Source organism: Rana temporaria, chromosome 4 (assembly GCF_905171775.1).
Source record: "Rana temporaria chromosome 4, aRanTem1.1, whole genome shotgun sequence".
NCBI classification, from domain to species: Eukaryota; Metazoa; Chordata; class Amphibia; order Anura; family Ranidae; genus Rana; species Rana temporaria.
Genome location: NC_053492.1, coordinates 424,526,588 through 424,553,354, shown reverse-complemented (window position 1 = coordinate 424,553,354; position 26,767 = coordinate 424,526,588). Strand labels below are relative to the sequence as shown.

General features: G+C 45.3%; 1 protein-coding gene across 1 annotated transcript in view; it reads left to right on the top strand.

Annotated features, from left to right (window-relative positions):
• FBXO28 (F-box protein 28) overlaps positions 1–26,461 on the top strand; it is a 38,091-nt gene extending 11,630 nt beyond the window's left edge. Inside the window, exons 2-5 of the mRNA XM_040351389.1 lie at positions 3,397–3,506; positions 12,528–12,666; positions 22,850–23,045; positions 25,482–26,461. Coding sequence (XP_040207323.1) covers positions 3,397–3,506; positions 12,528–12,666; positions 22,850–23,045; positions 25,482–25,873 — 837 coding nt within the window. The 3' untranslated portion in view covers positions 25,874–26,461. The remainder of the gene's footprint in view (positions 1–3,396; positions 3,507–12,527; positions 12,667–22,849; positions 23,046–25,481) is intronic.
• Positions 26,462–26,767: the final 306 nt, after the last annotated feature.

The following is a 26,767-nucleotide window of genomic DNA, read 5'->3' as shown; positions in this document are numbered from 1 at the left end:
GCTTAGCAGAGAAAAGCTTTCATTAGTTCTAAATTGCAATGCTTTATAATGCAGGCAGGGTCATATGTTCCTATTGAATAGTGATTTCCTATTCTTCAGCCCAGATGATATGATTTCATGGAAAGTACTAAATTGCTGTAAAGTGCACACAGAGCCTGGCTCTTCTTCCATAGAGAGGTGCATCTTCCCTGATGTATTAATCCTCTGGTGACTGTAGAGGTTGATGGAATCGGTGATCCCTCTGCCCTTAGCCGGAGATTGATTGGATCTGCAGTAGGTACGGCTCTTCTCTCACCTCCCTGTCTCCTAGCTGCACAATGGCTTCATTCATAGTACAGCTGATGCAGCGCTTTGCTGATTCCGTTATGGCAAGTATGACAGATGTCGGAGTCGGTCACTTGGTCTGAGAACGAGCCGGATCTTTCTAAAGAACATCTGCCAGTATAGCAGCCTATAGGTTTCAGATGGCAAACATCTGCTAATCTTCTTTTTTTGCCTTGAAAGATGAGTCTACAAACTGATGTGGCTTTTCTTGTTTAGTCCACAAAGCAAAAATCACAGCTGCAAACACGTTAGGCTATGTTGTCGTGTCTTCAAGCCCCCCCCCCCCCCCCCCCCCGCGCCAATTATGGTCTTTAACTCTAAACTATGGAAGCCCCCTTCTTGTAATAAAATATATCATGAATAAATTGTGAGTAGACATGTCACCATCCTTCTTAACCACTTAAAGCAGAGGTTCACCCTAAAAAACATCTATGTACCATCCCATCCAGCATACTTGCGTCAGCTACAGTATGCTTTTCCTTTTTTTTTTTTTTGCGCTGTATTTACTGTTTAATCCTTCAGTTTCTTTTCAGACCCCCGCGGGAGTCTGAAAAGAAACTGAAGGATTAAACGGTAAATACAGCGCAAAAAAAAAAAAGTAGGCGTTCCTATGAAGAGGGGAACATGATTGACGTCCGGCTATGGCGCGTCACGCATTTCGAAAATAGCCGGACTAGGTCTCGGCTCTTCACGGCGCTATACGGCGCCTGCGCACGGACTAGGAGATGACTGCTCAGGCGCCGTATACAGGCGAGTCCTATTTCGGCTATTTTCGGAACGCGTGACACGCCATAGCCGGACGTCAATCATGTTCCCCTCTTCATAGAAATGCCTACTTCCCGCGGGAGTCTGAAAAGAAACTGAGGGATTAAACGGTAAATGCAGCGCAAAAAAAAAAAAGCATACTGTAGCTGACGCAAGTATGCTGGACGGGATGGTATAGAATTCTTTTAGGGTGAACCTCCGCTTTAAGGACCGAGACTCTTTTTGACACTTCTTTGAAGTTAAAATAATTTTTTATTTTTTTTGCTAGAAAATTACTTGGATCCCACAAACATATTCTTTTCAGACACCCTAGAGAATAAAATGGCGGTCGTTGTAATACTTTGTCACAAAGTATTTGTGCAGCGGTCTTACAAGCGCAATTTTTTGGAAAAAATACTTTTTTTTTTTTTTTTACTTAAAAAATAAGACAAATAAGAAAAAAAATAAGATGGCCGAATTTTTTTCTATATTGTGAAAGATAATGCTATGCCGAGTAAATTGATACCCAACATGTCACGCTTCAAAATTGCACCCGCTCATGGAATGGCGACAAACTTTTACCCTTAAAAATCTCCATAGGCGATATTCAAAGGGGTTGTAAAGGCTCGTGTTTTTTTTAGAATGCATTAAGGTGAAAAAACATCTGGCAGTTACCCGCCTCCTAGCCCCTCCCGTTTTACTTACCTGAGCCCCTTCATCTCCTCAGCCCGTCCCCATCATCCTTCTTTCCACTGAGTCCCGGCTTTGATTGGATAGATTGATAGCAGCGCAGCCATTGGCTCCTGCTGCTGTCAAACAAATCTAATGACGCGGGGCCTAGTCATACACTCAGTGTCTATAGACGCCGAATGAATGACTCAGGATCGTGCTCGGAAGGTAACCCCCTCAGGAGAGCGGTTCTCCTAGGGGGTTATCTAATGCAGGGAGGAGCTGCCGAGGGACCCCAGAAGATGATGTTCGGGGCCACTCTGTGCAAAACAAGCTGCACAGTGGAGGCAAGTATGATATGTTTGTTTAAAAAAAAAAAAAAAAAAAAGCTTTAGTATCACTTTAAAAATGTCTACAGGTTGCATGTTTAGAATTAGAGGAGGCCTAGCGCTAGAATTTTTTTACTCTGACGATGTGCAGGCGCGACTTGCATATGCGCTCGCTCGGTGGGGTGGGGTGCTTTACATTTTATTTTTACACTGTCAATTTAAAAAATAAAAGCAATTTTGTGGGTCACTTTTATTCCTATTACAAGGAATGTAAACATCCCTTGTCATAGAAAAAAAGCATGACAGGTCCTCTTTAATATGAGATCTGGGGTCAAAAAGTCCTCGGATCTCACATGTACACTAAAATGCAATAAAAAATAATGACATTTTTGCAAAAATAAATAAAATTCCCCTTTTTAAGACCATTGGGCGGAAGTGATGTTTGACTTCGCTTCCGCCATTCAATGTTATGAGGCCATCTTTCCCTCACTCGCACCTCTCCCGCCCCCTGATAAAAGTGATCTTGCGGCGAAACCGCTGCAGAGACCACTTTTTTCTGAAAGCCAGCCGCTGGCCGTTGTTGAAAATACCAGGGTTATGGCAGCTATCTGCTACCATAACGGTATTTGGCATCAAATTACTGGCGTACGGTGGCAATTTGCGCTAAGTGGTTAAAGGTACAGTGGCAGCCGATGACCTCCCCAGTATTTTTGCACAAAGTCCAAGAAAGCAAAACTTTTTTTTTTCCTCCCTCTGACTGGCATTCAGCTGCTTCAGAGAGATCCATACAAGGCATCAGTTCCAGTAACTGTCCTCACCGCACCGATCCCCCGCCCTGTGTACCATACTTTTCCCTCTGATGCCAAGGCCCCCCGATGTGCAGCCAGCTTCCCTCTGCTCCTTCCCGCTGGCAGCTGCAAGCAAACACTAGCATCCTTCGGGATGGAGAATGGGGGAAGTGTTCGGTAAATATGTCATATTTACCAGTCCCTTCCTTTCTTGAATGAACACAATGAGTCATCGGTACCAGTCATTTTACTGTTTTTCATTCATTACAAAGCATAACAAACTGCTTATTTGGGGGGGCCCTGTCAGTTTGGCTCCACCCATTACTCTACAGTGACCCCCCCCTCCCCTACAGCTCCTCCTGACCCTCAATCCGCCTTTTTATTTTCGATTTGTAATTGAAAGAGAAAATACAAAGATTTCTATTTATGGAGGCTCTGTGCTGTTTTGGCATCTAAAATGTCGTCTTTTGTAGCTGTGAAACTTCAGAGAAATTCAAAGGATTTCAGCTCTGGTAAGCTTACTTGTGGTCTTTGTGTTCTAGGTGTGTAAGCGTATGGATCTAGAGTGTCAGCGCCTACTCAACCAAGGATTCCTGCGGGTGGAACGCTACCACAGCCTATGTCAAAAACAGGTCAAAGCACAGCTGCCCAGGTGAGTACTTTCTGCATTGTTTCGCAATATGACCTTTTCAGGCAAAAGTTCACTTTTCCTAATAAATAGAAGCCTTTTCTTATGTATTTTTCTGGCCAGACCATCCCAATGTGCTTATTGCTCACTTACTTCGTCCGTGGAAGCTTTGAATCTTCACCCCTCGGTTTAAAATTGTAACCACTTGCTGACCAGGCTCTTTCTAGCACTTTGTTTCCAAGTTTAAATCTTATTTCTTTATCGTACATCACGGGACACAGAGCTGCATAGCCATTACATGTGGGTTATAGAGTCTACCTTCAGGTGCTGGACACTGGTGTAATCAATTAAACAGGAAGTTCCCTCCCTATATAACCCCTCCCCTACTGGGAGTACCTCAGTTTTTTCATCAGTGTCTAAGGTGTTGGTCACGAGTTAACATGTGCTCTTAGGAGCTCCACTGGAGGGATCCATGCTGGATGTAAAAAGCCTCCATAAATCCGGATCCGTCCAAGGTGCTTCATGGCCAAAGTGGGCGGTACCCGGGCCTCGGTACGAAGAACGAGGTTTAGCCTATAATGCCTCTCTGCGGAGGGCTGGATCCTGGGTTCCAGAACTTTGTGCCTTCTAAGGACCAAATGTTTTTTCTGCTGCCAGGGTGCTATATAGGTCCAGGGGTGTGGTGTTCCTGCCATGGACCCCGGTCCCTGAAGGTCTAGGACTATACCCACGGTGAAGGGGGAAGATTGGGCCTCTTGCTTGGCAATACCCTGCAGCGTGGAAAGGTAAGAGAGGGACCTACGGGACTTGGTTCGACAGTAGGTCTTCTGTAGGGGACTATGGGTCTCGCCTATATTATGTTTTTATGCATGGGCAATGTAAACCACGATGTCTTCTGGGACGGGATGGCTCAGGGCACCCATATACCTCCCCTAGCCGGCATGTAGCCTGGGCCACTATGTCTGTTCAGACAGGATGGCTGTAGTACCCATATATCTCCCCTTGAAGGGGCTGGTACATAAAAAAAAAAAAAAAAAATGCCCTTAATCCTATGCAAAGCATTGTCTTCCATGAGTAGCTGCAAGTCTTATCTGTTTTTCCACTACTATGGGCAGTAAAAGACATGCCTGATGTTTTCGCTTACCATGCTTTCCAAAGACGGAAGCTTAAGTGTTAGCTGGTCTGTTGTGCGTCCCACTTCCTCAGCTTCAGGCTCTACCATGTCGCACATGCTCACCGGCTCAGTGCAGTCGCAGAGAGGGCTCTTCAAAAAGGCCCAGACGTCAGAGCTCTGTAAAGCTAGGGGGACACAAACGCAAGCACCTTGTGTGAGTTGGATACAGATTCATCTAAGACGCCTACTCCGCATCTAGCTGTGCAGATTAGCAGGCATTGTTGCTGCCAGACTAAGTTCAGCTGTTGATGCACCTGGGTTAAGCTCCTCTGCTTTTAGCTTAGGACTTTGGTCTCCCCATTGAATAAGGTCAGGGGTAGGAATATAAAAAGGAATCGCCACCTGAACCTGGTGGCCCCTTATTCTCCCCTGTAGAGACAGCTCACAGATTGAGCCATCAGACCTGTCAGGCAATCAATGCAGCCTCCCCCAACATTGCAGCCACTCTGCATGTGTTTTGTTTTTTGCATCACATTTGTTGTTCTACAAGAGGTTAACTGCTATGTTCGCAGCATCCTCACAAGAAGCAAAAAAAAAAAAAGCAGGGTGTGTCCCTTTTCCTGCTTTAATCCTTAAACAAAGGGATTAGAAGAGCTGGGGATGAAGGTTCACTGTCAGAGGACAGGAGACAGGAGCTGCAGCCTAATGAGGAGAAGCTATCAAAAATCTACAGGTTCTGATTGCACCTGCAGTCTTTTCAGAGATTCATGATGCATATAACTTCTTTTTGCCTACTTGGCCAAAGCCTCTATCTTCTCCTTAGAGTGTAAAGAGAGGTTTTCCTATAGGTGGCTAGTAAGACCTCCATATGGTCCTCAGCCTGGTGTCGGCTTCAGGCTAACCAAATGCACATCTGAGGGATGCACAGTTGCTGGTACACATTGCTAATGTCTCTTAATTGAGGAAACGCACATCTACAGAGGATAACTTCCTCTTTACCAATCCGCATGTTGCATAAGATACATGAGTTTGGAATGCATGTGGGATAAAAACAAGTAACAGAGCATGTTTTATTGTGGATCGCATAAGGATACATGTTTCTGTCTGTATGGTGTTGCATGTTTGTTAGAGTTGCATAGAAATGCTTGAGTGCATAAAGATGCTAGTTACCTGATCACTCAAGTCCTGGATTACCCAAGGATATTGGGTCACACAGAGAGACTTGTTTCCACAGAAAGGCCTAAAATCGCATAAAGACGTTTGTATGTATAAAAATGCTGGATCACACATGGTTACCTGATCACCCAAATCCTTGATTACCCAAGGATGTTTGGTCACACAGAAGTGGTTTGTTTCCACAGAAATGCCTAAAATCGCATAAAGTTGCTTGGATGCAAAAAAGATGCTGCATCACACATGGTTACCTGATCATCCGCGTCCTGGATTACCCAAGGATATTTGGTCACACAGAGAGGCTTGTTTCCACAGAAGTGCCTAAGATCGCATAAAGATGCTTGTATGCATAAAAATGCTGGAATCACACATGATTACTTGATCACCCAAGTCCTTGATTCCCCAAGGATATTTGGTCACACAAAGAGGCTTGTTTCCACAGAAATGCCTAGAATCGCATAAAGAGGCTTGAAGGCATAAAAATGCTGAATCGCACATGATTACCCGATCACCCAAGTCCTTGATTACTCGAGGATATTTTGGTCGCACAGAGAGGCTTGTTTCTACAAGAATGCCTAAAGATCGCTTAAAGATGCTTGAATGCAAAAAGAAGCTGGATCACACATGGTTGTCGGATCAACAGCGTCCTGGATTACCCAAGGATACTTGATCACATAGAGAGGCTTGTTTCACAGAAATGCCTAAAGTCGCATTAAGACACTTGAGTGCATAAGGATGCTGGATCGCACAGGGGTGCTTGGTCACACAAGAGTCCTTGGTCACACAAGGGTTCTTGTCCGCACAGTAGTGCTTAAAATGCATAAGATGTTGATCGCATGGAAGATGCTGTATCACATAAGGATGCATGATTACTTTAAAGTTGCACATGTCGGCCTAATTAAGCAATACAGGATTCCTTGTGTTTGCATAGAAATACGTGTCTGCATGGGTTCATGTTGCACATTGTTGCATAACACGTTTATAGCGCATGCTTGCTTGCAAGATGCTTGTTCCAGAGCACACATGCTATATGCATGTTTTGCTTAAAACATATTTATATGAATTCATGCTTCCAGGAACACACGCTGCCATGTACACACACTTCCATTGAGGCATATGGCTTTAACACTTGCCACATACACACATGGGGAGCCAGTTGCATATGTGTTTATTTACTTGGGTCTGCAGAGGTTGTCTGCGTTTCGCAGGGGAACAGCACTATCTCCAGTTGGTGGTCTTGCCCTTTTGGGTTAGCCTCCGTGCCTGGGTTGTCAGGGTGCTAGGGCCCGCCTCTAGCAGGTCTGTAGGCCCAGGGTATAGCAGTAATGACATACCGAAGCAAACTCCTGCTGATGGGTCAGTCAGTAGCATGGCTGGACCTAAGGGTGTCCAGCATGGTCAAGTATCTGGAACTCTAAAGATACATTCTTTCATTTGACAAGAAGCTGGGTATGTTTGGCACAGTCCAAAAAGGAGAGTTTTTTTGCCTCCGACAAGACCATCGCTATAAGAAAACTGGTCTATGTGGTCACGGCAAGGAACAGTTCCTTACTTTTGGCCTTTTGATTAAGGCACTAGGGAAGATGCTGGCTTCATTCAAGACAGTTCCCTATACTAACTTTTATTCAGGGCTGTTATAAACAGTATTTTGTCGGCCTAGAAAGAGTGGATCTTGACCTAGCATTATCCAAAGAACCCGGTCCCAGAGATATGCTGGAATTCCTCTTGGTGATTCTTAACTAAAAGGGTTTGCCAGGTCAGGAAGAGACCATGGCCCAGGGGAAGTAGTCAAGCTCCAAGGGAGCCTTATCTGTCAGCTAGAGCTACCGATGGAGCATCTGGCTTAGGGGCCTGAACGTTCAGGTGGCAGGTTGGTTCTGTCAGAGTACAATCAGACTATGCCATACTAGTGATTTACTTAATTTACCAAGGAGGAGCTTGTGCCTTGCCTATTGGCATTCGTCATTTCATGAAATGCAGAATTGGCAGACGATTCGCTGGAGCCGTCAACAAGTGTCTCCGGGAGAATGACCTCTACACCCCGACTGTTTTCCTGACCAAATGTCACAGAAATAGTACCCTGTACATAAGATGTATTGGCGTCCAGGCTCAACAAGAGATTGAACAGCTTGGGGTCAAGGATAAAGGATCAACCCGCATGCGGGGCAGATGTGTTTGTAATCCGGGGGGGACCAGTTGTCACTGGTTGTGTCTCTCCCCCCAGTGCCGCGACTTTTGTGGCTTCTATGCAACATTAGAGGAGAACGGAAGCTGGCCTGATTAATCCGGCATAACCCTGACGACCTCTCGGTGCAGGAACAGTAAGGGTGGTAGTAGAGGACCCACAGTCCCTTACATCTTGTCCAGGCCTACTTTGCAGGGGGTATTACATCCTGCCTTGCAACAGGTGAATTAATGGTCTGGCTATTATAGCCCACATTCTCGAGGATCGGGGCTTTCAGAATCAGCGGCAATTCCCTTGATTCATACAAGAGAGCTGGCCTCCAGGACCAGATATCCTATGGTCTGGAAGGCCCATGTTCCTGGTGTGAAACCAGATGGTGGCATCCGTGGAAGTTTGTCAAAGGTAAAATTCCTGCCTTCCTACATTTGGAAAGGAGACGGAGCTAGCCTTAAGTTACATCAAGGATCCGATCTCGGCCTTGCTTCCAAAGGTCGCTTGCTTCACACTCTTTGGTCCGGGCTGTTATACAAGGGGTAACGTGCATAAGTCCAGCAGTTGGGTCGCCCTTGTGCTCGGAGGATTGGCTCTAGTTTTGTCGGCTTACAGGGTCAGCTCCTTGGGCCGATGCACCATATTTCTCTTCATCCTTTAACAAGGAATTGGTGTTCTTGGTTGTGGTAGCCTCCAAGAGAGTTTCAGTATTGGCAACTTTCTTGGTATAGAGCCATACTCAATTATTCTTACAAGTAGAGTGATTTTCATCCTCACCCAACCTTATTTACTAGAAGGATCTAGTATTCATTTGAATCTAGATATTCTTACCTTCCCTTTTTTCAAAACCTTGTTTCACGGAAGGAAAGGTTATTGCTTTTCTCTCAATTGAGATGAGAGCAGTTAAATACCTATCTGAAGGTTTCAGATATAGAAAGCTGACGTTTTTATTGGGCTGCCAGAAGACCCTAGATGGGCAGGCAGTGTTCAGGTCAGCTATTAAAATGGTTACACTCTCTCTCTCGTTGGAGTAAGAAGGGTCTAGGCCTATCTGAAGCGGCTGCTCGGATACGGAAAACTGATGTTGTTGCGCTACCAGGAGGCCCCAGGAAAGGGCAGGCAGCGTCTAAAATCAACTGTTTTTAAGGTTGATTCATCAGGTTATTATTCAGGCTTGTGGTTAGAGTAGGATTCCCCCTGTTTTTTTTGTGGGGGTGCTCCCTACCAGGATGGTAAGCGCTTTATGCGCAATGCATTTCCAAGCCTTTATGACGCAGATTTTCAAGGCAGCAACTTGGTCATCTGTGCTTACGTTCACTAACTCCTATCAGGTGAACATAAGACGGCAAGAGGATGCAGCTTTTTGGCGCAGTATGCTGCAGGCAGCATTATAGGTCCTCACGTCTGATGGCGGTCTGCGTTGTTGGTGTCTCCCTCCCCTCAGTAAGCATTGCTTTGGGACATCCCACATGTAATGGCTATGCAGCTCTGTGTCCCGTGATGTACGATAAAGAAAATAGGATTTTTATAACAGCTTACCTGTAAAATCCTTTTCTTGGAGTACATCACGGGACACAGAGCTCCCACCCCTCTTGTTTGGGGATATTGGGACACTTATTGCTTTGCTACAAAAACTGAGGTACTCCCCAGTAGGGGAGGGGTTATATAGGGAGGGAACTTCCTGTTTAATTCATTACACCAGTGTCCATCACCTGAAGGTAGACTCTATAACCCACATGTAATGGCTATGCAGCTCTGTGTCCCGTGATGTACTCCAAGAAAAGGATTTTACAGGTAAGCTGTTATAAAAATCCTATTTTTTTGCTAGAAAATTACTTTTAACCCCCAAACAATAAGCATGTTTTTAGAAACCCTAGGAAATAAAATGGCGACCGTTGGAGTTTTTTATGTTGCATGGTATTTGCAAAGCGTTTTTGCAAACGCAATTTGTTTTGGAAAAAACACACAATAGTTACCACAACTTTTTTTTTTTTCTTTCTGTATAATGTGTGAGATGTTACGCCGAGTAAATGGATACCTAACATGTCATGCTTTATAATTGCGCACACTCGTGGAATGGCGACAAACGACGGATATCTCCATAGACAACGATTTAAACGCCTTTTACAGGATACCTGCTTAGCTTTACAGAGGAGGTCTAGTGCCAGAATTGATGCTCTCGCTCTAACGTTCGCGGCGGTACCGCATGTGTGGTTCAAATACCATTTACATATGCAGGCGTGCGTACGTGTTCGCTTTTGTGCGCAAGCACGGAGGGATGGAGGCGCTTACTTTTTTTTTTTTTTTTTTATCACTTTTATTACTACTACAAGGAAAGTAAACATCCCTTGTAATAGAAATAAAGATGACGGGTCCTCTTTATGGAGACATCTGGCGTCAAAAAGACCCCAAATCTCTTTTACCTTTCAAAAAAAATCGTTTTAATCCTTTTGCTTTAATTTTTGTTATCTTCCAGCCTGGACCGGAAGTGACATCATGACGTCGCTCCGGTCCTCCTAGGCCATAGTCTATCAATGCGTGTTTAACTCTTTGATCACCTATGGGAGCAGACGGCCGCACTGTCGGATTGTTATTTGGGTGAAATGTCTGTAACTAAAGGCCCAAGAAGCGGGGGGTGGTGGTGGCTCCTGCCACTTCGGGAGCCTCTCGGTCTGGTTTCATGAGAAAGCCGGCCGTCTGCTGAAATGAAAAGAACTGTCACCAGGTTGTGGCCTATATCTTTAAGGAACACTAAAGTTTTGTAAAATAACAAACATGTTATACTTGCCTCAACTGTGCAGCTCGTTTTGCACAGAGTGTCCCCGAACCCTGTCTTCTGGGGTCCCTCGGTGGCTGTCTCGGCTCCTCCTCGCAAGAGCTTTCCACCTTCATGCGAGCGAGCTTGCATGGTGGAAAGCTTTTGCGGGCGCGCTCCCGTGATACAGCGGCAGGCATAGCCGCCGAATGTATCGCATGGTCCGGCGCGCCGCGTCATCGGATGTGATTGACAGCAGCGCCAGCCAATGGCTGCTCTGCTATCAATCCGTCCAGCCTAGCCAATCAACGGCCAGGCTGGGAACCGAAGAGGATCACAGGGACGCGCGCGGGACTTTCGAGGGGTGAGGCAAGTAAAAAAGCAGTTCGGGGGGGGGGCGCTACCGTCGGATGTTTTTTCACCTTAATGCATTTAATTTTTACCCACTGTACCTCTGAGGGTTAGAGCTTTGTTGTAATGGTGGTGTGTTTGTTTTGTTTTATTTTTTCTTCTTGTGTATTTTGTGGCTGTTTTTGACTTCCTATATGGTGTGTGTGTGTGTGTGTGTGTGTGTGTGTGTGTGTGTGTGTTTTTTTTTTGTTTGTTTTTTGTATATGTCTGTGTATGTTGGGGGGAGGGAATTTTTTTTTAATAAAATCTGAAATATTATTTGGAGGTAACTAACTCCCGAATATTGTAATGAATAGAAAAAAAAAAGTACTAGTTTCTGCTTTACTGTACTGTTGTTCAATCTGTCCTCTGTAGTATTCCTTTTCCACCACTAGATGTCCTTAGTCTTTCACCTTCAGTCATGGCCAGTATCATTTAACCAACTAGGACTGGACAGTGAAGGGAGAAGCAGCACGGTGATGGGCTCATCTCATTCTGCTTTCTCCTTCGATCAGCATGCTTCATGTCATACATGAACTGAAGGCCCTCTTGTACTGCTTCTCCCTCCTATACTCTGCCATACAGGGATTACAAGATGGTGATACAAAGTCAAATTCAGGTAATTACGCTGCTTTCTTTATAAAGAATGAATCTTTACAGAGCGGCAAATTTGTCATCTTGTATCTACCTGGAGTTCAACTGTAAAGGCAATAGAGCTGCACGATTCTGTGAAAAATGAGAATCGCGATTCTTTTGTATAGAATGAAGATCACGATTCTCAATTTTATTTATTTTAAAGTTATTTTCAACACAAAACGAAGCTTATGTGGTTAAATACAGTTTATATAAATCTGACTGACTGTTTACATGTTAAATTTTAAAAGCCGCAGCAAACTTCCTGACCTTACATGGTTGTTCATGTGAAAGAACACCCCTCTGATTTTCACATTTAGTTAAATGTGAAAATCAGGTGTGCTGTCACATTAGCAAGCATGTAAGGTTTGCTGCGGCCTTTAAACTTGTAACATGTAAACAGTTTGTCAGATTTACATATACTTTAACCACATAAGCTCCGTTTTGTGTTGAAAATACCTGTTGGGTGTAACGAGATGTCCGCTTGCCCCCTTCTCACTCATTACTGTGCAGGAGTGTGGGGTGAAGCAAGATGGCAGTGACGAAACGTCACTTGATGACGAGACAGCGGCCGTCAGGTGTACCAAGATGGCCGCCACTCCAGAGCTAGGCCGAAGCTGGGGACTTTCTATGGCCACACCCGAAAATCGCGGGTCATCCAGCCTGGAGATCGCAGGGGGGTGAATAAAGATCGCGATTTTCTTACGATTAATTGTGCACCTCTAAAAGGCACCTTGACCATTCTATTGATCCCCTCAGTCTTGCGTATTTACGTCTGATTGTACCATGTAACCTTTTGCACAGGAGGGAATCGGAGAGGCGGAATCACTCACTGGCACGCCATGCTGACATCCTGGCTGCGGTTGAAACTAGGCTTTCTTTACTCAACATGACGTTTATGAAATATGTGGACTCTAATCTTTGTTGTTTTATTCCTGGAAAGGTGAGGAGTTGGCTATATAAATCAATTTCTGTATAAACACATTACAACTGTTTTGTTTGCAAGACAGTCAAATTCTACAATTTTGTAGAACAAAAATGAGTTATTTGGCTTTTTTATTGCAGAAATCCACAGATGAATATGAAGTGAATAGTACAGCTGTCCATAGTGCTCAAAACTGCCCTAAGGAATTAAAGTGTTACTAAACCCACAACAATAAAATCAGTCTGTATATGCAGAAGGGGGACGGGGCGTGGCTGGGTCACGGCTCTGTCTGAATGGACACAGGGATTTGTCAATCGACTTGGGTGCCCCCATAGCAAGCTGCTTGCTGTTGGGGTCTTGAACAAGAGGGAGGGGTCAGAATCACAAAAAAAGGGACCCGAAAAGAGGAAGATCGGGGCTGTTCTGTGCAAATCCACTGCAGCAGAGCAGGTAAGTATAACATGTTTGTTATTTTTAAGGGAAAAAAGAGACTTTACAATCCCTTTAATGACTTGGAGAAGATCTACAAAAAGGAGTGGGACAAAATCCCTCCTGAGATGTGTGTAAACATGGAGACCAACTACAAAAAACGTCTGATCTCTGTGATTGCCAACAAGGGTTTTGCCATCAAGTACCAAGTCACCTTTTGTGAAGGGATCAAATATTTATTTCACTCATTAAAATGCAAATCAATTTATAAGTTTTTTTTTTTTTTTTTTTTTTTTTTTTTATGCATTTTTCTAGATATTTGTTCTGTCTCTCACTGTTAAAATAAACCTACCATTAAATTATAGACTGATATTTTTGTCAGTGGGCAAATGTACAAAATTGCCAGGGGGGTCAAATACTTTTTCCCTCGCTGTATAGTGAATGCAGAGTTTTGGGTTTAGTAACACTTTAAAGCTGAACTGCAGGTAAAGAGCTAAAATGCAAATATGGGATTTGCCAAATGACTTGTATTTTTGTGAGTTCAGTTTTGATATTTAGAAAGGATATAATTCCATTTTGTTTACCACATGCCATTGCAAACCTAAACCGTATCTTATAAAAATGTCAGTGAAGACATCGCTGTGCTGCAAATGCGTATTTCCCTGCATGTTCCCTACTAGCTCTTAAATTGGCTTTTAGCCACAATCGGCTGATTCTGAGGACATCGTGAGCACTGCTGTCCCACTGGAATGAATGGGGCCTTGGATGTGCAGGAGGAAAGGCTTTGCAATTCTGAGTGGGGCCACTCATGAAAGTTGCAGGGTCTGAGTTAAAGGGGTTGTAAAGGTTTTTTTTTTTTTTTTTTTAAAATAACAAACATGTCATGCTTGCCTCCTCTGTGGGTTTCCACAGAGGGGCCCTGATCCTGCTCTTCTGGGCTCCCCTGGTGGTGCTCCTGGCTCCTCCTTTTCGAGTGCCCCCAAGGCGATCCGCATTCCCTTAGTAACTTTTCTGGGTGACATCACTCCCTATTAATTTCACAACCATGTCCTCTGCAGAGCTTCCACCGCTGGAGATTGTATCTGCTTCAAAATAGGGTGTATAGACCGATTTTCTTTATCGTACATCACGGGACACAGAGCGGCATTCATTACTATATGGGTTATATGGAGTACCTTCAGGTGTAGACACTGGCAATCTCAAACAGGAAATGCCCCTCCCTATATAACCCCCTCCCATAGGAGGAGTACCTCAGTTTTTCCGCCAGTGTCTTAGGTGTTAGTCATGGTTTAGCTTGCCTCCACATCCTTGGGATTAGGTGAGCTAACCGGTTCTGTCCAAAAAAGCCTCAGCGCTAAAGTGGTCAGTAACCGGACCCCAAACCCTTGGGGTATAGCCCATAATGCTTTTCTTTTTAGAGAGCTGGACCCTGGGCCCAGAACTTAGAAACCTTTGGGTGCCTAATGTTTCTGTTGCCAGAGTGCTATATGGGCCCAGGACAGTGGATCCTTCATAGGAACCCAGGGCCTGAAGGTCTAGACATCCCCACCGAGATGGGGGAAGATTGGGCCTCTTGCTTGGCAAAGTCCTGCGGCATGGAGCAGGTAAGTGAGGGGAAAACTTGCGGAACTTGGTTCTTAGCAGGTTTTTTCTGGGGGGTCACAGGGGACATGCCTAAAGTTATGCACTGCATCTGGCAAACTAGTCACATATCATAAAGATAGGATGGCTCTATATGTATTATTCCCCATAAGATGTGACCTCCCTTGTAGTGTTGGAAAAGCATTGAGTGGGGCCTGTGATATAAAAGTATATGTGTGTGTCAGAGAGCTGTGCTTACCTGCAAGCCTCCAGGCGATGCTCCATTCAGTCTTCCTCCTCACGGCCTGCAAAGCAGGCAAAACGCCCACCTCCTCATGGTTCCAGGCTGCAGTTTGCTGGAGCAGAGAGGTCCCTTCCTCCCAACCCCACCCCCCCCCTGTCGGGAGGGGCATTTCCTGTTTGAGATTGCTGGGGGGGAAGGGCGGGTCAGTGGCTTAAGGAAGGGGCGGCCCTTCCTTGTTTGTTCCATATAGCTCATTCAATACTTTGGAACTGAGGAGGAAAGACCAGAACGGCAAGCACGGGGCGCCGAGGACACACAGTGGCCAGAAAGAATATTGCAGTCTTCAGAAAGACTGTTTTCAAGCCTAGGAATAGGCTGTTTCTTTTCCATCTCATAGTTTTTCTTGCAATACTACTCAGGGGGACAGAATGTTTTTTCTTTCCTAGATTTGAAAAAAAAAAAAAAAAAAAAAAAGATTTTTTTTTGAAAAAAAAAAAAAAAAAAAAAAAAAAAGTGTCATCTAGGGGAGAGGAAGCATTTTTTATCCCCCAAACAGGTGTTTGGGCATTTAACTATTTATAAGTCCCAGGTACCAATAAGTAGCAGGTGTACCTCGGTATTGTACCATGGCATCAAAAAACAAGGGTACAAGAGGTGGGGATTCCCCCAGAGAGTCTGAGGTCTCGGACAATGCTATGCCGCTGCTTTCCCCACAGGGAGCCTTGGGGCCATCGGGATCTGGGGCTGGAGCTGACGCGGGTCAGTCCAACCCTAAGATGGTCACGAGGAGGTATTACTCACCTCTTTAAAAGAGATGCAGAAAAGCATGGGTAAAATGATAGCCGCAGCTATGCGGGGCAGTAAGCGGAATAGATCTCCGTCGCCCGAGCGCGGACCCTCAGAAGAGGAGGTCCTTTCCTCAGGGGAATTGGACGACCTCTTGGACAAGGACCAAGTAGGTTCAGGGATCGAAGATCCGGATACAGAGGAGTCTGGGGCAGTCTCCCTGAGGGAGAGCTGGTGGATTCAAGGATTGTCGGACTTGGTCCATAGGGCATTCAACTTGCCAGTACCAGATCTCCAGGTATCGACGGTTTCAGCTTTGGGCTCACTGAGGGCGCCTCAAAGCAATGCTGTGTTTCCGATCCATCCTCTATTAGAGGGAGTTTTGTTCCAAGATTGGAACAAGCCAGATAAGATCTTCTTACCACCTAAGAAGTTCTCTGTCCTATATCCTATGGAAGAAAATTTTTCCAAAAGATGGGCTACTCCTGCAGTGGACGCAGCCATCTCATGTGTTAACAAATCGTTAACATGCCCTGTAGAAAACATACAGGTGTTCAAGGATCCAGTTGATAAGCGCTTGGAAGCACTACTTAAGAACTCCTTCACTACTGCAGGGGCAGTAGTACAGCCAGCTGTGGCTGCGATTGGGGTCGCTCAAGCATTATCGGATCAATTTAAGCAGATGCTTAAACTTATTCCTGCCCAGCAGGCAGAAGAATTTTCGGATGTCCCTAAGGCCATATGTTTTACGGTAGACGCAATCAAGGATTCTATCCAGCAAGCGTCACGTTTATCGTTATCCCTTATCCATATGAGAAGACTCTTATGGTTAAAAAGCTGGGAGGCTGAGCCCCCATGCAAGAAGCTCCTGGTAGGGTTCCCCTTCCATGGAGGACGACTCTTCGGAGAAGACCTAGATAAATACATTCAGACCATTTCAAACGGCAAGAGTACTCTCTTGCCAACTAAGAAGAAGGTTCAGGGGCCTGCGTTTAAACGACAGTATTCCCCTGGGCAGGGGCCCTCTAATGCCAAGCAGTATCGACGGCCTCCTGCAAAAGCAAACTTCGGCTTCAACAGCAAATCACAAGGACAGGCTGTTAGAGGCAAAAGGCAGTGGTTTCGCAAACCAGCAAAACCAGCCCCCAAGCCAACCTTATGAAGGGGCGCCCCCACCCACGAAGGTGGGGGGAAGGCTGCGACTCTTTTCAGAGATTTGGGAAGCCAGCATTCCCGACGAGTGGGTACGGTCTTCCGTGGCCACAGGCTACAAATTAGATTTCCTAAGGTTTCCTCCTCCTCATTTCCAGGAGTCGAGGATTCCAAACGATCCGCCTCGGATTCCGGCCAGTCCTGAAACAGGGGCTGGGTTTCTACTCCAACCTATTCATCATCCCCAATGGAGATGTCAGGCCAATTTTGGACCTAAAGATGGTAAATGCATATCTAAAGATCCGCTCATTTCGGATGGAATCCGTGCGGTCAGCAGCTGCCACACTCCAGAAGGACGACTTCATGGCGTCCATAGACATAAAGGATGCCTACCTTCATGTTCCAATTTATCAGCCACATCAAAGATATCTACGCTTCATGGTGGCTTCGCGTCACTTCCAATTCGTGGCGCTTCCCTTCGGGTTGGCTACGGCCCCCCGGGTGTTCACGAAGGTCCTAGCTCCGATCCTAGCCAAGCTAAGGATCCAAGGGGTCACGATCCTAGCATACCTGGACGACCTCCTAGTCATAGACCACTCGTCTCCCGGCTTGGAGCGAGCAGTGGCCCTCACGGTCCAATACCTCGAGAGGTTCGGCTGGGTCCTAAATCGAGAAAAGTCAGCTTTCCAGCCCACAAGGCAGTTGGAATATCTCGGCATGAGATTAGACACAGAACAACAAGGAGTGTTCCTACCTCTGAGGAAGGTAAAAGCCATCAAGGAATTAATCCTACTGGTTCTAAGCAAGAAAGAACCGACTATTCGCCTATGTATGAGGTTACTAGGCAAGATGGTGGCCACGTTCGAGGCGGTACCATACGCCCAGAGCCACACTCGCATCCTACAGGCAGCCATCCTGTCAGCATGGAGCAGAAGGCCACAGGCCTTGGATATCCCGTTGCCGCTCTTATCAAGAGTCCGACAAAGTCTGTGTTGGTGGTTAGACCCTCAGAATCTACTGAAGGGGAAGTCTTTCAGCCCAGTGGCTTGGAAGATAGTGACCACAGACGCCAGCCTGACGGGCTGGGGAGCAATTTTGGATGGTTGCACTCGCCAAGGTACTTGGGCAAAGCCAGAGAAGCAGTTGCCCATCAACATCTTGGAGCTCAGAGCTGCTCGACTAGCCCTCAGGGCTTGGACGTCAAAATTGCAGGGGTTCCCGGTGAGAATTCAATCAGACAATGCCACGGCCGTGGCATACATAAATCACCAAGGGGGAACCAGGAGTCAAGCCGCTCAGAGAGAGGTGAGCTTGATTCTCCTATGGGCAGAGGCGCATGTGCCCTGCATATCGGCAATATTCATTCCAGGAGTGGACAACTTTCAGGCTGACTTCTTAAGCCGCCAGACTCTATGGCCGGGGGAATGGTCTCTGCATCCACAAGTCTTTCAAGCACTCTGCCAAAGATGGGGAGTGCCGGACGTGGATATCATGGCATCGAGACTCAACAAGAAACTAGACAGGTTCATATCCCGCTCAAGGGATCCGATGGCCTGCGGAACCGATGCGTTGGTTTGCCCTTGGCATCAGTTCAAACTTCTTTATGCGTTTCCCCCGCTCCAGTTACTACCCCGCCTGCTGCGCAGGATCCGGGTGGAACACATACCAGTCATCCTGGTAGCTCCAGCATGGCCCAGAAGGGCATGGTACTCACTCATCCTAAAGATGGTAGTGGGAGACCCTTGGACTCTTCCTCTACGGCCAGACCTGCTATCGCAAGGTCCGATCCTCCACCCTGCCTTACGGCATCTAAATTTGACGGCCTGGAAGCTGAATCCCTGATTCTCAGGGGTAGAGGTCTGTCTCAGAAAGTAGTCTCTACCCTAATCAGAGCCAGGAAACCGGTCTCTAGGGTGATTTATTACAGGGTCTGGAAGGCCTATGTAGGCTGGTGTGAGTCCAAGCGATGGCTTTTCTCGCAAATTTACCATCGATAGAGTATTAAGTTTTCTCCAGCTAGGAGTGGATAAAGGATTGGCATTAAGCACAATCAAAGGACAGATTTCTGCTCTGTCAGTGTGGTTTCAGCGGCCGCTGGCCACCCACTCGCTGGTTAAGACCTTCCTTCAAGGGGTCTTACGTATTAGACCTCCAGTTAAATCCCCGCTTTGTCCGTGGGATTTAAATCTTGTTCTGTCAAGTTTACAGAAACAACCGTTTGAGCCGTTGGCTGAAATTCCTTTGGTTCTACTGACAAGGAAGTTAGTATTTTTGGTTGCCATAGTTTCCGCAAGAAGAGTTTCGGAGCTAGCGGCCTTATCCTGTAAGGAACCATATCTTGTTTTTCATAAGGACAGGGTCGTTCTCCGCCCTCATCCTTCCTTCCTACCGAAGGTCATATCCAGTTTTCATTTAAACCAGGATTTGGTATTACCATCCTTCTTCCCTAAACCTACTTCCAGAAAGGAAGGGTTGCTGCATACCTTGGATATTGTCAGGGCCATGAAGGCCTATCTTAAAGCTACAAAGAAGATCCGGAAAACAGATGTGCTGTTCATTCTACCGGAGGGGCCCAAGAAGGGGCAGGCAGCTGCAAAGTCCACCATTTCTAGGTGGATTAAGCAATTAATCACTCAGGCCTACGGCTTGAAAGGGTTGCCTCCTCCAGTATCATTAAAGGCTCATTCTACTAGAGCCATGGGCGCCTCCTGGGCAGCACACCACCAGATCTCTATGGCTCAAGTTTGCAAGGCGGCAACCCGGTCTTCTGTCCACACGTTTACAAAATTCTACAAGTTGGACGTAAGAAGGAATACTGATACTGCCTTCGGGCAGGCAGTGCTGCAGGCTGCAGTTTGAGACCCTCGGATTCCGGGGGCTCCTCTTTTTTGAGTTAAATTTAAAATTTAAAATTATTTTTCTCAACTAAGTTGGATTTATTATGATTTGAGTATATCTCTAAATTAAATCCTTTTGTCTTGGAGATGTTCTCCCTCCCCTCATTGTAAGCATTGCTTTGGGACATCCCATATAGTAATGAATGCCGCTCTGTGTCCCGTGATGTACGATAAAGAAAAAGAGATTTTTAATACAGCTTACCTGTAAAATCTTTTTCTTGGAGTACATCACGGGACACAGAGCTCCCACCCCTCTTTTTTGAGGACCATTTTGGGAGGCATACTGCTTGCTACAAAACTGAGGTACTCCTCCTATGGGAGGGGGTTATATAGGGAGGGGCATTTCCTGTTTGAGATTGCCAGTGTCTACACCTGAAGGTACTCCATATAACCCATATAGTAATGAATGCCGCTCTGTGTCCCGTGATGTACTCCAAGAAAAAGATTTTACAGGTAAGCTGTATTAAAAATCTCTTTTTCTTCTTTACAGGGTTAGATAGGTTGGTGTTAGATTGTGGATGTCTGTAGATGCAGGGGTTTTTGTTTTAGGGTGGACTTACACTTTAAGGTACGGCCTGAGTTCAGTTTTAAGCCTTTCCTGTGCAGGCTTTTTTATTTTATTTATTTATATATAGTGATTAAGCTGCTTTAAGGTAAACAGTGTTATGATGACTTGCTTGTCGTTGTTCATTTAAAAGGCCCAGCAATGGGCACATCTTCCTGTGGGTTTTACTTGCCTCTCCACTCGAAAGTCTTGTGCGCGTTCTCGTCTTCCTATCCGGTTCCCAGCATGGCCGTTGATTGGCTAGGCTGGGCGGATTGAAAGCAGCGCAGTCATTGGCTGGCGCTGCTGTCAATCACAGCGGATGACGCTGCGGGCCGGGGAGCGGGGCCGAGTGATAGTCGGCGGCTATGGCTTCCGCTGTATCACGGGAGCGCGCTCGCAAAAGCTTTCCACCATGCGAGGGAGCTCGCATGAACGTGGAAAGCTTTTGCGAGGAGGAGCCGAGACAGCCGCTGAGGGACCCCAGAAGACACGGAACGGGGCCATTCTGTGCAAAACGAGCTGCACAGCGGAGGTAAGTATAACATGTTTGTTATTTTTAAACAAAAACAATTTTGCCTTTAGTGTTCTTTTAATTGGTGTGTTCATAGCGGTGAAACAAAATGAGATGATCACTCTTCTCTGAAACAATATGATCAAGGAGTTTATCAAACACATCTGGCTCTTCACTGTGAACAGCAGGTGGCGCCTCCTGTCAATTTGACAGTATTTTAGTAATAACTAGCTGTTTACTTTAATGACCACTAGGTGTCACTCTTGAAGCACAGCTTGTTAAAGCGGATCTCCACTCTAAAGTGGAGTCCCGCTGATCGGAACCCTCCCCCCTCCGGTGTCACATTTGACACCTTTCAGGGGGGAGGGGGGTGCAGATACCTGTCTACAGACAGGTGTCTGAACCCACTTCCGGCCCTACGATACGGGCAAAGGACGGGTTTTTTCCTTCCTTCCCGTCCGTCCCCCCGTTGTATGCTGGGAACACTCGGCTCCCAGCACACAGCGGGAGCCAATCGGCGGGCGCAGCGCGACTCGCGCATGCGCCGTAGGGAACCGGGCAGTGAAGCCGGAGCGCTTCACTTCCTGGTTCCCTCACCGAGGATGGAGGGGGGAGCAGCAGGGTGACGAGCGATCGGCTCGTCATCTGCTGCGATCACCGCTGGACTCCAGGACAGGTAAGTGTCCTTATATTAAAAGTCAGCAGCTGCAGTATTTGTAGCTGCTGGCTTTTAATATATTTTTCCCGTGGCACATCCGCTTTAAGCTACGATTGCTATCCTGAAGGAAAAATTGTTTCTAATAACCATATGTGGTCAGTGCTTCTTATTTTCATTGCAATATTTCTTGCAGTTCGGAAATTTGGCATTTTAAACCGCATGCTGTATTTTACTCACTACAGGTCCCTTTAAAAGAGAAGTAGGGCCAAAGCTTTTTACTTTACTTTCGATAACGGTAAACGTGAGAAATAGAGGGTGAATCTCAGTGGGGGGCACAGACAACCTCTTTACTCTATCCAAAACTAAAAGGGAAAAAAAGTTTAGTCTTTTAGGTATATTTTAAGGAGTTGATTTACTAAAACTGGAGTGCAAAATCTGGTGCAGCTCGGCATAGAAACCAATTGGCTTCCAGATTTTTCTCGGCAAAGCTTAATTGAACAAGCTTCAGCCCTGGTTCACACTGGGCTGCGGGAGTGAAGCCGTGCGAGTTCAGCTGAACTCGCACGATTTTACTCCCGCTGACAGTCCCGATTTCAGCCGCGATTTAAGAGACATCTGTGCAGGTTTCGCAAAAAGTAGTACAGGAACTACTTTTTGAAATTGGTGCAGCGCCACAGATGCGGCGTCGCACTGATTAGGACGGTGTCATTGCCGGCAAATGCCGCCGATTTGAGATGCGATTTCACATATTTCGCAAATCGTACCCAGTGTGAACCTGGGCTAAGGTAGACACTGGCTACCATGCACAGCTTCATCAGATTTTGCGCTCTCCAGTTTTAGTAAATCTCCCCCTATTTGTCCAAAGCCTAAGAGATAGATTTACTAAAATTGGTGTACTCTGGAATCTGGTGCAGCCAATCAGCTTCTAACTTCAGTTTGTTCAATTAAGCTTTGGCAAAACAACCTGGAAGCTAATTGGTTCCTGTGCTGAGCTGCACAAGATCTTGCACACTCCAGCTTTAGTAAGTCTCTGCTTAAGTGTACACTTAGGAGGCAAAAGAGGGCTCACTCACCTCTGCCAAATGCTGCTCCTGATGCTGGGGCCCAAAAGCATATAATAAACAGCAGGAGTCAACACAAAGATTTGTGACTACCTGTCAGTTTTGTCACTGAGCCATTGGTTTATTTTTTAATGGTCGTTTAGAGGACGAGTCCAGTACTGCAAGCTTAAAGCCATGTCCTCTGATGCAGTGTGTATGAGTCCTTGCACTGCAGTGGCAACTAAGTAGAGGTCAGTTCTAGCATTTCTTATGTCATACTAGCCAGTCTGCTCACATTATACCAGCAGAAAACGTGGAACTCTAATCATCGCTAATGATGTATGTTCTCCTTTCAGGTTATCGATGAAATATACAGTGTGCTGCGGTATGTCAATTCTACGAGATCCCCTCAGAGGGCTCACGAGGTTCTGCAGGAATTGCGGGATATTTCGTCAATGGCAATGGAATATTTTGACGAGAAGATAGTTCCCATACTTAAAAAGAAGTTGCCGGGTTCTGAAGTTTCAGGTCGACTTATGGGCTCTCCTCCAGGTACTGTGTCTTTTTGTGATTGAATAGCAGAGAGAGGAATTTGGGTTTTAATGGGGCAGAGGGTCCACCCTGGTTTGACAGCCATCAGCCATTGAGGGTGGGTTCTTTTTTTTTTTTTTTTGTTTGTTTTTTTATTTTATTTATTTTTTTGAAATAGCGAATCCAAATTCTTCCTTCCCCTTTTTTTTTAACGACCGACAAGGGTTAACAAACTGTGTATATATTCGTAAAAATACTGTAGTAGGGCAGCTCTGATGCAGTGAAAGTGTCATAAAACAGTCAAAAGTACATCAACTCAAGGTAGGTCCAGAACACCTAGAACCAGCTCAGGTAAGGTCATATCAAGAAAACATAGGGACTACTGGGAGAACTTAAAGCGGGGGTTCGCCCAAAAAATTTTTTTTAACATTACATTCAGGCAAGTTTTTAGAATGACAATCGGGTGTTTTTTTTTTTTTAATTGTTGCCGTACATGCCGATTATTTATATATATATATATATATATATATATATATATATATATATATATATATATATATATATATATATATATATATATATATATATATATATATATATATATATATATATATATATATATATATATATATATATGACTGGGCGTTCCTAATTGATTGACATGCTTCCGACCGTCGCATACAGCGCGTCACGAGTTGCCGAAAGAAGCCGGACTGCGAGTCGGCTCAAGGCGCCTGCGCAGCGTCGTTCGGCTACTCGGCAACTTGTGACGCGCTGTATGTGACGGTCGGAAGCAATGTCAATCAATTAGGAACGCCCAGTCCCGCAGATTATATCCGGAAGCTGCAGTGAACATATATCTATAAAACGGTATGTACGGCAACAATTTTAAAAAAACAACACCCAATTGTCATTCTAAAAACTCGCCATTCTAAAAAAAATTAGGGTGAACCCCCGCTTTTAAGGCAATCTATGCATTAAGGTAAAAAAACATCTGATGATGCCGGCTCCTGCAATTTCATCTGCCCCTTTTTTTTTTTTTTTTTTTTAGTTTGCCTGGAGTTCAAGGGGTTGTAAAGGTAATTTTTTTTTTCTTTTTTTCCCTAAATAGCTTTCTTTACCTTAGTGCAGTCCTCCTTCACTTACCTTATCCTTCGATTTTTGCTTTTAAATGTCCTTATTTCTTCTGAGAAATCCTCACTTCCTGTTCTTCTGTCTGTAACTCCACACAGTAATGCAAGGCTTTCTCCCTGGTGTGGAGTGTCGTGCTCGCCCCCTCCCTTGGATTACAGGAGAGTCAGGACGCCCACTAACACACAGCTCCTTTCTCTATCTGCAACATAGTGTCCTGATTCTCCTGTAGTTCAAGGGAGGGGGCCAGCACGACACTCCACACCAGGGAGAAAGCCTCGCATTACTGTGTGGAGTTACAGACAAAAGAACAGGAAGTGAGGATTTCTCAGAAGAAATAAAAACATTTGAAAGCAAAATGGAAGGATGAGGTAAGTGAAGGAGGACTGCACTAAGGTAAAGGAAGCTATTTAGGGAAAAAAAAATTATACCTTTACAACCCCTTTCAGCTTTGTCTATTTTAATGCTAAGGTTGTATGACTTGATGCAGGAGGTAGGGCAAAATGTGTCCCATCTAAATTACTCCAAACTGTTCATAATTAAAAAATGCCTTTTTTCTGATGCGGAATATTTTTTTCCAGGACTACAGGCTAATTTCTGTTTAATATTGGCAACTCTGCACGTCATCTTACATGTCTCCGCTGACATCCGACGCTCCGTAGGCATGCATGGAGAGGACGTTCAGGTTCGCCATCCAAACTGACAGGCGGACCTGAACGGTCCGACCGTGTGAAAGGGGCCTAAGAAACAAGCGTCGGAAAAAGATTTGGACTAGTGGTTAAACTATCTGCATTTACACACAGAAGTTTGATCGAAGACAGAAGTTGGTTACAATGTTTCATGTTAAAAACTTGGCAGACTGCCTAGATTTCTTTAGACACACAGAAGAAGAAAGCATTGGTTACAATGTTTCCTGTTAAAAACTTGGCAGACTGCCCAGATATTTTCTTTTGACAGCTGAGTGAGCAGATGAGTCTCTCCATATGAAAGAATCGGCTTTGGAGATGTCGGGGTTGAATCAAGATCACTATTTATTAACGATTAATTGTGCAGCTCTATCAGACAGGCCCTTGCTAAACATAGCTGAAGATAAATCTAAAGGAAATCGAATAAAAGAAATATATATATAATGTATGACCAGCCTTACCTCCAGGGTAACAGGAGCTGTTATATAGAATGATTCCTTCCTTAAATCTTCCAGCTGAGGAGACCCATAGAAATAAAACCATTTCCAACTACCGGTGCGTTAATTAGGTGAAGTTTTATTGGTAGGAGATTGATAATTCCTCATAACCAATTAACATCTGTTTTCTGTAACTTCTGCAGTTCCAGGCCCCTCTACGACACTGAGCACGATTCAGCTGCTCTCCAAGCAAAATCCCTCAAGACAGGAGGTGACAAAACTGGCACAGCAGGTTAAATCCAACGGAGCTGGTATGACGGTCCTCAGGCGGGAGTTGTCTGAGCTACGCACCAAGGTACAGGAGCAGCAGAAACAGCTACAAGACCAGGACCAGAAACTGCTAGAACAGACCCAAATCATAGGAGAGCAGAACGTGCGACTTGCTGAACTGGAGCACAAACTGCGCGAGGTCGTGGATAGGGCTGTAGGCAACCCTGGAACGAGCCCGCGGGAGGACTCCCCGCAAAAAAGGAAGAAAGCAGCTGAAGTTGCGGACTGTCCTAGGAAATCAAAGCGCCTTCGAACCAGGAAGTGAACACGACTGGACTGTTTAGCGGCATGGTTTTTAAACTGGGCCCTGGTTGGCAACCAAGGTGTAACCGATCAGCAGTGTTTGGTATAGGTTTCACTTTTTCCCTTCCATGCGGTTAAATGCCACTACAAAACAAGCACCTTGCAGGCTATGCTATAGTTTAATTGGGTATTTTGCAGCCAGTGGGAGGTAGGTTACAGCAGAAATATATTACACCCCCCCCCCCCCCTCTTTCAAAGGATTTACACACTGCAGAAACTGAAGATGTCACTTCACTATTCTTAACACTAGCCACACGCTTTATATATAGTGACTGACATTACCATATTTAATGAGAGTCCTTCATTTTGCTTTACAGCTATTTATGTTTCTTCAGTCTAGCTCCAGCTAAAATGTTACCTTCTGTGTTTAGTTTTGATGAAACAATGTGGACCTGTACCTTGGAAGCTATGTCCAAAAATCCCAAGCAGAGCGCAAAGGACTAGTAACCAGTGTTGCTTGTGGCCCCTTTGCATCTGATCTTTTCCCCATTCCTGGCTTGGTAGAGGAGCAGGGCTTTGCTTCCTCATGTCTGAGCTGTCCCCTTGATAACTGGTGATGTAATGATCAGGTCTTCAGGTACAGCTTCCTCTCCAGCAAGGAGAACAATGAACAGCACAGTAGTGTCCACACCATATCTTACTTTGAATCTGGTGAGTCTAGCAGTCAGAGGCAGGAGTGCCTTAGATGTTCTCCCACAACAGATATACAGCTATGAGTCTCTAGGCACACTTGCTTACCTGGAGGAATTCAAGACAAAGGGTAGATTTTTTTTTTTTTCAGGGTGTTGCTTGGGCACAACATTTCTAGATGTTCCTATAGGATAAAACATTTTTTACTTTTAAGGTTCAGGTCCAC